We start from the raw sequence: 11,449 nt of genomic DNA, 5'->3' as shown, positions 1-11,449 counted from the left end.
ATGAAGAGCAATTTTATCTTGAAAACCCTTTTTTAAACCGTAAGCCGGAAGTGCATCATCTGCCCCGGAAGTGTTTCGGAAGCGGCTAGTGGCGGCTAGCACTAGCTTTGTATGTAGCTGAGACCACAACAACATTTTCTATCGTATTAGTACGAACTTGAAGAGGATTCAACAGCTATAAAACACGAGTGATTCCATGTAATCATTCACCACAGTTAGTGACGACGAAGTAATATAACCCCCCCCCCCGTAGTTTATACCAGTTAGCACGACGCTAGCTAACAGATTAATACCCGAAGGTAAGAAATCAGCAGCCATGACTCTGGTTGTAGATCGGGAACCAAGAAAGACTGCGGGCAACCGCATGTCCAAACTACTGGACGCAGAAGAAGAGGACGAGTTCTACAAGACCACTTATGGAGGCTTCAACGACGTGAGTGACCAAGTGCATTCACAAAGAGGGAGCTGATGTGTTAGCTTTAGCATCCAGTCAGCCTGCTGGAGGTTTTCACTGTAGCATAAAGGGAGACGTTGTTAAAAATGAGTCTTTATCAGGTTGTAATTGACTTTAAATTCAAATGTACTTTATTATTCCGTCAGGAAATAACCTGACAGATGTAACAAGTGGTGAGAGGGTTAAGACATGTATGCATGTGCTTAGCTAAGATTGTTTTTAAGGATATTATTGGAAGAATATTATTGTTATTTGCAGACAGACTAATCATTTATTTACAGTCACAATTTGAAACATGTAAACAACTGTGCAGGTCAATAGTGAATATTTAATGCTTGTTAAATATTGTGATTAGATGAAGCAATTCATTTGTTTGAGAGAGGCACAGTGAGGTGTTTAGTCTCCTTAAAGAGTCAACAGATGTAATCCCGACATCTTCTGAATATATGATGTATTTTTAGCTATGTGCATGTTATAACCTGACAGCTGAGTGTAAGTTAGTGTATCTCTGTAAGTCTCTGCAAGTTATTCCAGTTTGAATGTTTATGCGATAATATCTGCTTAATCCTACATCTTAGAATATAATACTTAACTCAGTATAAAAAAAAAAAAAAAAGCTCTTGTCTGTCTGCTGGATTTTGAGAATGGGACAAATGAATCTGAATTGTAAGAATTAACCTTTCTATTAATCTTATTTCATAACTTAACCTCTAAATTGGCTTTAATTTTATGTGTCCTTTTAGGAATCAGGAGATGATGAATACCATGGAGAACATTCAGACACAGAGGACGAGGTGGACAGTGACTTTGACATCGATGAAGGAGACGAGCCAGACAGCGACCAGGAGGAGGACGCTCCTCGGCGGAAAAGTCGAGTTGTCACTAAGGCTTATAAGGTAACGTCGTTTCAGCAGCTGTCAGACTCTGAATCAAGTCCCTGCATTAGGACATGAATTTAGATGAGACCTTTTGAATGACAAAGCATTATTAATGACTTTCTTTTGTTCCTTACATAGACATGGAAACTCTAAAACCAAATCTATAAGCATTTAGTTGGCAGCTTGTTTGTTCTGTGCGTTATCTTGTGACTTATTTTTCTCAGCATATGTGTTCTTTTGTTTATTTTCATACTAGTTCACACATGAACCACTTATAACTGCTTTTTACTGTGGCTGCTCTGCAACCACTAGCACGTGCAGCAATTAGCTGCCAAATGCTATTCTTTCAACTGAAGCCAAGGGAGCCAAAGGATAATTGATTTAGTTTTGCCACCACACTTCTGAATTAGATCACATTATGTGCACAAGAATTTCTAACTTGCTATTGAGAAAGTTTGGACTTACTTTGCTGATTTGTCATACATGTACAAAACAGATGGCTTTTGTATTTGTTTAACTCAAGGAACCTATAAAGGTGGCAAAACCCAAACCCAAAAGACCCTCTGAGGAGCTGAAGAAGACTGAGAAAACTAAAGTGGAGCTAAAAAGGAGGATTCCACAAGAATACCAAGATTTCAGTGAAAGTAAGCTTCCTACACAAAAACAAAATTTTCAGATACCTCCCCATAAACCCCATTCTTCATCTCTGGTTTTGTTTGAGCTGTATGACTTCATTCTTTCTTAGCTCGGAAGTCTGTGCGACAGTCCACCAGTGAACATACCAGAAAGACCAACCTGCGCTTGCAGGAGCGCCAGGACGCCCCTCGGAGGAGGAGAGGTGCTCATCGTGACCGGCCCCTTACCCAGGAGGAGCTGCTGGCTGAGGCCAAGATCACAGCTGAGATCAACATTCGATCTTTAGGTAAGAACATGTTAGTAAAACAAATCAAAAGCAAAGGGAGAACAAATGTGTCCAAATTTATTCTGAATCTTAATGAATCCATGTAGCCAATCTGTCAAGAAACAAAGTAAATGTGATGTAATGATTAGTACACGAGTCATACAATACGTCTTCAGTATGGATGTGTCTGTTTATTTTACTTTCTGCATGTAGAGAATTATGAGCGTCTGGAGGCTGACAAGAAGAAACAAGTCCACAAGAAGCGGCGTTTCGAGGGGCCGACCATCCGCTACCACTCAGTCCTGATGCCCCTCGTCTCTCACTCAGTCCTGAAAGAGGAAAATGTGGATGTTGAAGGGTACGTATGAGTTCATGAGAGACTGAGATTACTTGAAACATAAATATGCAGAAAGTTTTCTAGTTCTACACTTGAATAAAATGTAAATCATTATATATGTTGGTAGCTCATTGGTATCTTTTGACAGTAATGTAATTTTTCAATTTGCCATTTTTCTTAGGTTGGATCAAGATGTTCCTCAGACTGCACCACAGAACCCCACTACACCGGCCCAGCAGGCTTCCGGAGGCTTGTGCTCCCGTACCTACATAACCTTCAGTGACGACGAGGCTTTCGAGGCGGCCTTCCCTCGCAGCGCACAGTCTAGTCCTCAGCTGCCCATCCAGGAGGTTTGTCCTGTCACCCACAAGGCTGCACTGTACCGAGACCCAGTCACTGACATACCCTACGCTAACACACGGGCTTTCCGCATCATCCGGGAAGCGTACCGCAAGTACGTGGCTGCTCATGGATTTCCAAACACTGGGACGGGACTTGACTCCTCAGCGTCTAAGGGTGCTCGTCAGAAAATGCTTGTCAAACAGAGTGCGGTTGCAACATAGGTTGGTTTCGTAAGGAGTTTAGGAAATCGGTTTGTTCAGGTACAGTCACTGGATTGTGTGACATGAGGGAGAAATCATTAGCATTTGACATCTTTGGACCAAGGAGTCATTGTGATGGTTGCGTTACAGGTGCTGAAATAATGAATGGGAATATTTTGCAGATATTTTTACTCAGTACAGCAGCTCAATGAAAAACCAACATTGCCAGAGCAACCTATTCCCTCAAAGTGCAGGAACAGTCTTACTTGTGATATCTCTGTGAGTTTGTTTTCGTAAAATCCAGACTGAGCGCATGAAGACCTACAACTTGCTTTGGAATTCAAACAATGTTTACGTCTGCACTTTGGCAGCTTTGATTTTTTTAAAATAATGATTTTCCTTTTTTTACTGTTCAGATTTTTTGTTTCTACAAATGTACATACGTCTCAACTAAAAAAAAAATAAATATTTGAAACTTTGAATAATTTATATTTACTCTCTCTATGAACTCTGGGTTATAACACATTCCATGAGCATCAAACACTGAAACATCCGTTAGACTGAAATGACTTAGACAACAATGAACTGAAATAAACTGCAATGCAATCAAAATACTACAGAGCTTAATATTTTCAAAACCCATCAATGAGATCACAGGAGATACAAGGCATTCAAATCTATAAATACTCCCATCCATTTCTCATTGCTTTCATATTTAAAGGAGGTTTTGAAACACAGAAGAATGGTTTGTTTTTGACAAATAATGCTGTTATTAAGGTTTGAATGTGTTTTCTTTCTGTTCATCGCTAATTGTCAAAATTGTTTGAGCCAGGACCTTCCGTTAGTATTAATTTATTCTCTCAGGGTACATTCACTAAGAAACAGACTCACGCTGACCTTGACGAGCATGGGACCTTTTGACCCCCTCGAAAAGGGATCACTCCCCTTCACAGCATCTTGTAGCTTTTGTCCATCTCAGCCTTTCTCAGTTTATATAAAATCCCACAGAGAAACCAAACATAATTTAAAGGTTTTGTCCAACAGCTTTCAGTGTGTGAATCAATCCAGGGTAAAATACACACTTCTAAAATACATTAAAATACCTCCAGTATGTTATAAACATCAAGGTTTGCATTTGAGCAGATGCTCGCGCTTCAGCTGGTCATGTGATCGATGAGGACGACGGCATCGTGGTGAAACTGACCTTGAATTCTTTTCAGGTATCATTCCTGCTGCGTCTGCCTTCATGTCAGTGAAGCCTCCAGCAGATGGTTCAGGCAGAAATTTTCTACCTTTTGCAGGAAGGCTCCCAAATTTCTGATTTGACATTTCTGCCAAAAGGACTGAGCTGCACTCGAGCAGATTTTCTCCTGCTGAGCCTGTAATGTCCTGATGATGTTCAACAGAGCATCTCGTTAAACACTCAGACACGTCTTCATTCAGTTTTAAGTAACCAGGCCTTCGTGCCTGATATTCTGTAGCTCTTTTATGTCTGCTGGTCCACATTCCTGTTCTAAGACCAACTTCTTTGGATGCTTCATATGTCTTTTAAACCTTCCCTGGTTTGTGGATTTATGGAAAAGAACTGTTAGAAAATGGAAATTTGGAATGAATCTCTTTGACACTATATGTCCATGCTCCATAATAATCTACGCAGGTTTTGAGTATGATGTATTTGCTGCTGACACTTGGAAGTATATCAACCAATAAGATGGTATTTAAATGGCTCCCGGTTCACCTAACAACTATCTTTATACTCTATCAAAAGTATTTTTAAAAAAAAGCCTCCGTTAAAGAACTAAATCAACACAATCAGACGATTACTGAATATTTTACAGAACAATGCAAAAAAGGTGCACATTTATGTTTAAGTGTCTCATTGTTATATGAGTATTTTTTAAATTCAAGTTCTATATATTTGGTTGAATTTGTGTTTTTTTAAAATTTATAGTTTATAGATTAAACTCTAAAACATTAAACCTCAATTACATTTCTTTGACATAAGAGTTTGATAACGAGATCTTTGGAATCATTGCCAAATGTATATTTGTATGTTGGCTGATACATCAGTGTCAGAAATGTTGTACTCCCCAAACATTGTCCCCATTCCCAAAAAGCCATATGGGTCATTCTCTAGTCAAAAATACTGCATTAGTTCCTCTTAGTATACAAAGATAAAGTATTTTGCTACTTTTATACGAACAGCAAAACCAGCATATGGTAATGATAAGCATATGGTACATAATATATACAGTCATCTTGTTGGAACGCACAAGGATTGTTTTTATATTTCAAAGTGCTCGGGCTGTTGTTGGATGTGTTAATGTGTAGCTGTCACTTAGCTCAGGTGTAGGTAGGCAGTGCATTTATTAAGACACTGATCCACTGAAAGGGAAATGTGAATAATACATTACTTAGACCGCATTTGCATAAAAATGAATATTCTATTATAGTTACCATTTTTACCAAAATTGAGGAGAGGGGGTGCAGATCAAACAAGGTCAGGGCTGAAGATAAAATCTCCATCACCACTCAGTCACATGGTTTCCGTCATGATGCAAACGCTGCTGGTGATGTGAAGAGCAGAGGCGGACCAGCCATCTGGAAGCTGTCCTGATGGGCAGTCCGACTCCCGACCTCGCTTGCACTGTATGCTGAGTTGACAGCTTTATATACAGTCTGCGTGTGTGACAGACGAGGCTGGCTGTACTTTTGTATTAATCATGAGAATCTGCCTGATGATTCAACAGAGCGACAGAATAAAATCCCCTCACTCAACGCACACAGTTTAGAAATCAGAAAACTCCAGAGTAGAAGGATCGGCCCCTGCAAAGATGGTGAGGGGAGGGTGGGTGACGCAAAGACTCGTTGTCTCATGTAATTTCCCCAGACTTTGATTGTTAAGCAAAATTTGTAATTTAGCACAGGCTGCACGCACAGTTTGTGCCATGTCTTCTTGCACGATTGTTGTCACATAATTTCACAGTAACAGCCCTGTATTCAGCACGCTGAGGTCCTCGCAGTCTGAGGATACAGATTTCAAAGAGCAACACTGCGCAAAAACCACGTGAAAGGGGTTTGCGGAGTTGTTATGGTGTCGCCTTACATTCACACCAGCAGCAGGCACCACGTTGGGAGAAATTTATTTATTTTTATCGTGCCTTTTCATTTCGATCAACCTCAATGCATCTTTAAAAAAACGCTCGCTGCCCACACACCGAGCCATTTGCTTTGGTGAAGATGGAGACAAAAAAACACATTAATTAAAAAAACAAAAACAAGTTACCCCCTAAAGCGATGATGATGAATTCAGTGTCTGGATAAGCCAACGTCTGCTGGAAACACGAATGAAACGCTCATGAATGAAGTTAGATTATTAAGCTTGTATATTTTTTTAATTGAATATTTCTGAAACACTCCTCACATCATCTGCGCCGACAGAACACTGAGCGCTTTGTCTCCCACATAGTGCACAGTGCATATGGTACCAAATGAACAGTTTTCAGAATAGGAAGAGAGGGAACTGCATTATCACTCGTTCTCGTGTGGTAGTTGCCATGGAGACGAGTGTAGGTGGTGTACTGTGCTGTACTCCTTCCCTTGTCCTCTCCCCTCTTCTGTTGCCCACCCTCTCTGTTCTGCTATCTGCAACATCCGCACAACTTTCATTCCTTCATATTTGTTCAAGTCCTTCCTGCCACATTTGCACTGTTTGCATCGGGCAGTTTTATCCGATCATTACTCACATTAAATATATAATAGGGTGTAATTGAATCGGGGGAAAAAAATCAATACTGGTAGAAAGTTGAGATGGATTGCGAACACTTAAGAAGGTGTTGATTGTAGATTTGAAAGATTTAAATGAGCATTATTTTCCTCATTATTTAAAAATATAAAAGCTAGTTAAATATTCTATGACGGATGAACTTAAATGTTAAATATTTTTCTTATTCTGTGAATGTGTTTCTTGCTCAGCATACAAACTCTAAAACTGTATCTTCTTTATCAGTCTCTTATTTTTGCAGTCCAGCAATTTTTTTTGCAGTTTCCATGGAGATTGTGTGTGTGTGTGTGTGTGTGTGTGTGTGTGTGTGTGTGTGTGTGTGAGTGTGTGTGTGTGTGTGTGTGTGTGAATGAGTGAGGTTTGAGAGTGGTTTGAGAGTGAAAGAGTGGGGATGTGTCATTTCCAGTTTTTATTTACGGGGCATCTTTGAGGACTGCATGTGCCACCCAGTGTCCCAGTTTGACAAACTGTAATAAAACATAATTATTTAGCCTCTTCCCTTGCGATTTGTCAAACCTGCTCATTTTATACCAGGAAGAGAAATGAAATGTGGGAAGAAAAATCACTTAAGTATTTGAGTAAAAGCCCCATCACAGTCGGTTTACACAAGAAAGAACACAAATATTTTTTATTTTATTTCAGAATGAACCTATAATGTTTTATTCAAATGACGTGTCCAATTTAGGGATGAATCTCTTCATTCCCAATGTCTTCAGCCAATTTAGTATCCACTGTTTGTCCTCATGTTAACGATTTTAGGACAAAAAACTGGGTTACACCTCCTTTATCTGGGATTTATGTAAGTCTGTTTTTATATATGTATATATACATGCCCACGAAATGATCTATGACACATTCAGGATTCAGCAATTAGCAATACACATTTATGCAACATGTTCACAAATAGCAGATATCAAAATAAAAATCCTCTCGACCACAGACATTAGCGTTGCCTCCACACTTCTCCAGCTACATGGACAGTTTTGTCGGACTGGCATTTTCTCAGTGACCAGAATAAAACTGGGTGCAGACTAATAAAATCCAAATGAGTCACACAGACACAGATTTCGTCTGCATTTGGCTATTACGTTTCTTTTCAACAGGAAAAATGTCACTGAGCATCGTTAAGGACAGCCACATTTTTCTTTCAAGGCTGTCTTAAACAATACTCCCATGCCCATGTGCACTGAAAGTGTGTTAGTCTTCCTCCATTAAGTGATGCTCTATGCAGGACTCCAATGTAAGAAATCAAAAATCTACAGTCTAACTAAAAAGGCAAGAGCTAAAAAGACGTGCAGCAATCTGCGTTAGTCAAATCAAGTGTTTATATTCTAACTTTCAACCCTTTTTGTGTTACTGTATATTTACGCAGCACCTTAACAAGAAAACTGTCCACACACACACTTAATTTCTATACTAAAAGGACTACATATATACTTATATGCATTAAACTTTTATTGAGCAAATATATTTATATAAGGCAAAAAAGCTGCCACATGCAACTTCTCCTCTAGATGTCACTAAATTCTACACACTGAACCTTTAAGTTTGAAGAGCATATGGAAGGTTATGGTTTAAACTCTTATATGGACAGAAAATGAAATGAAAACACTTGACAAACAGCAAAACATGTAACAAATCTGATTATGTGTAACCTCCTCTCTGTCCACATTGCATAAGCATCAAATCAAGATTTAGAAATGTTCATATATTGTTGTTGATGGAAATTATATTGTGATAAGTAGTGATAACCCTCTCCTATGGTGAACCAGGGTCTTTTGCACATTGCAGCTGTTGAGTGTTGTCTAATGAAAACATATTAAATGTTTTTCCTGATGGATCCCAGAAATATTAAATCCATTCCCCACCTCTTCAAAAATGAGTTCACTCTGCAAACTCCATCATTATTGATTAGAAGTGCATCCTCCTCCTCAGGGTGCATTTTACTCACTCTCCACAGTCCAGAAGTAACTTAAGTGAACTTTGCTATGATAATTGCTCGCTGCAGTGGGCGGTGGGTCCGGGCTCATCGGTGCGTTTTTATCTTCGGCTGTCACAGACTCCAGAGCTGGAGCAGCGCAGGGCGGACTCTCTGCTGCCTTCGGAGGCGGTGGTTTCTCTCTGTCTATCTCACGTACTATCTCCGCCCTCCAGGGAGAGACTACTACGTTTACCCAGCGCCTTTTATTCTCCTCCTCCTCCTCCTCCTCCTCTACGCACTGCTGTTAAACGAAGATGAGGTGTGACGGACGGAGAGATCACTGAAGGACGCGCCCGGCTCCAGATACACCTGCCCGGGATGAATTTGTGGATTATCCTGGGGACGTGGTTGCGCCGCGCAGGGTGAAGCACCGACGCTTTCCAAGATTAAATCAGCCGAGATAGAAACAAGGAGCCCCGAAAAAAATTGTGCACGAGACAGATATTGTGGAGATGCCGCACATCTTTGCCATTCCGCCTGTAAATAACCTGTGGGATGTTTATTTTGGATGCGTTTTTGGTTTTAGTGCGCGCACTGTGCTGTAGCTTTGCGCAGAGTTGGCTTCATCTTCACAATTATCCTCATTTTAACATCACTCCTCGCTAATGTGCAGGGGGCTGTGGTTGCAGCCACTCACAATGCGTGTGCTTGGCTTTTAAATGTAAAATTTAAGTGACAGAGGATGAACTAATTGGCTCCGTGGATCATTAGCGCTCCAGCGCCTGACAGGAGCTCCCATCATGGCCAGATACTGAAGCGAAGCAGGGGCCGTTTGAAGTCACATGTGCCCAGAACAAACAAGTAAAATGACAAGAGCCGTCCTCTCAGGAGAGTCTCTTTATTACCGAGGAAGCTGCGTTGGGATCAAATCCGAGTTCCTGGATTGCAACAGAGTTGGAGGGACAGGGAGCAGAGGGAGAGGAGAGGGAGGAGAAGCAGAGGAGAGCTGCTGAGCTGCACCACAGAGATGATGGACAAGCTGTGACTCCAGTGATGGACTGATCTGAAGGTGACAAAAAAAAACACGTTTTTCCTTCACACCTGACATGCATGGACACACAGCAGCATAGGTGAGAGGAGCTGCCCGCTTTGAACCCAACAAATCGGCCCAATGATTGAAACACAGCTCCAGGAGGACAACGCTGGCCTTTATCTGGAAACCGTCTCTCAGGTCTGCACAAACTGATTCTACCTTTCGTCCCAGAAAATCAAAAGCAAGTAAAACCTGGAACCTCAGCCCCTTCCCCAAGTGCCCTGGAAACCCACGGGATTCAGTCTGCAACCACAGATGTAACAAGTTGACAAGTTTTCGTCACCAGGGAGTCCTGAGTTTTTGGGTAAGTGTTTGAATCTGAGTTTCAGGCTAGAAAACGTAAACATATTTCAGAGATAAATACCCCACGTCACAGTGAAGCATCAGAGTCAGCTAGCCTGGAGATGTTCATGTTCATGAGGTGTTTAAGCTGGTAGTCCACTTTAGAGCCTCCAGGAGTCGACAGCTCAGGCAGGATGATGTATAACAGCTTTTATTAAGTGTCAAGACAGCTGTTAATAGATTTTTGAAATAGTTTTACTAGTCGATTTTGGAGACGTTCATTTTAAAACAGAAATGTAACCATGGGCTGTTTGACCATTTATGGAGGGTTCCGGCACATGAAGCTCTGATTACGCACCAGGTTCCTTGCAGGATATAAGGCCGTCAGCGTCACACGCTGAATTTGCCCATTACAGAAAATGCATTTTGTGCCCATTTGTAAATGATTTTTTTTATGAATGCAATTTTGTGGCATCCAAAATACCTGAACTTTTTCGTCATGCTGCCATTAAATTAGAAAAAAAAGAAAGCTAGCCGAGCGTCATAGTTAATTTTAGAAGTTATGCAGAGTTGCATCTTGTACATAGGTTGATGGATAAGAAATGTCAAGCCTATGATGTCACACTGAGTGTAGACTAAGGAAAGTGACAGGTTCGTGGTCGGCTACTCTGGAATCAGCACAGATTTCTCTGATACCTACAGTTTGCTAACACGCCCCCCATTGCTGTTGTGCATTGAACACCTACACAGACTACAGGGGAGTTTCTGGGAGCTCAGATACGAATAATGAGATATTGAAGAGATTATTCTTTCAGGGTTTATTTAGGGTCTTGAATCACTGGACTTTGTTCTGTTTGTCTATTGAGGAGCAACAGATAAAAGACATCAGCTGGTGTCATGTTTCTTTTGTGTGACCATTTTCTTTCCCCAGCTTCCTCCATCTCAACAGGCAAGATCAGATGTGGCTGATGTTTATACTAGAGCCTGACCGATATATAATATTGACCTATATGAGCCTTTCACATACATATATTTGCTGATATGTGCAAATATGAAAACTTTTATTTTACAGAGTAAACAATTCAGAATACATGTGCATTTGTGTTTATATTGGATAAAGCTTCAATAAAATGTCTTTATCATGAGGGTTTAATAATGACATCTTAGGATTAGGATATTAGCTGAGAATTTATTTTACTGCTCAATATCAGTATTGGCATCAGCCCCAAAAATCCAAATTGCTTGTGCTCTAGTCAC

General features: G+C 40.5%; 2 protein-coding genes across 4 annotated transcripts in view; both read left to right on the top strand.

Annotated features, from left to right (window-relative positions):
* Positions 1-57: 57 nt before the first annotated feature.
* vps72a (vacuolar protein sorting 72 homolog a) lies at positions 58-3,594 on the top strand. Its single transcript, XM_020101902.2, has 6 exons — positions 58-433; positions 1,198-1,350; positions 1,856-1,976; positions 2,078-2,254; positions 2,447-2,591; positions 2,752-3,594. The coding sequence occupies exons 1-6, from the start codon at positions 317-319 to the stop codon at positions 3,131-3,133; spliced, it is 1,095 nt and encodes a 364-aa protein (XP_019957461.1). The 5' UTR covers positions 58-316; the 3' UTR covers positions 3,134-3,594.
* A 5,362-nt stretch (positions 3,595-8,956) lies between these two features.
* The window catches only part of syngap1a (synaptic Ras GTPase activating protein 1a), a 34,428-nt gene continuing 31,935 nt past the window's right edge, over positions 8,957-11,449 (top strand). For all 3 annotated transcript variants that reach the window (XM_069516671.1, XM_069516670.1, XM_069516669.1), the window contains exon 1: positions 8,957-10,214. The gene's annotated coding sequence lies outside the window, so the exon portion shown is untranslated. The remainder of the gene's footprint in view (positions 10,215-11,449) is intronic.

This window comes from Paralichthys olivaceus, chromosome 20 (genome assembly GCF_024713975.1).
Source record: "Paralichthys olivaceus isolate ysfri-2021 chromosome 20, ASM2471397v2, whole genome shotgun sequence".
Classification (NCBI taxonomy): domain Eukaryota; kingdom Metazoa; phylum Chordata; class Actinopteri; order Pleuronectiformes; family Paralichthyidae; genus Paralichthys; species Paralichthys olivaceus.
This window is presented reverse-complemented; position numbering and strand designations above follow the sequence as displayed.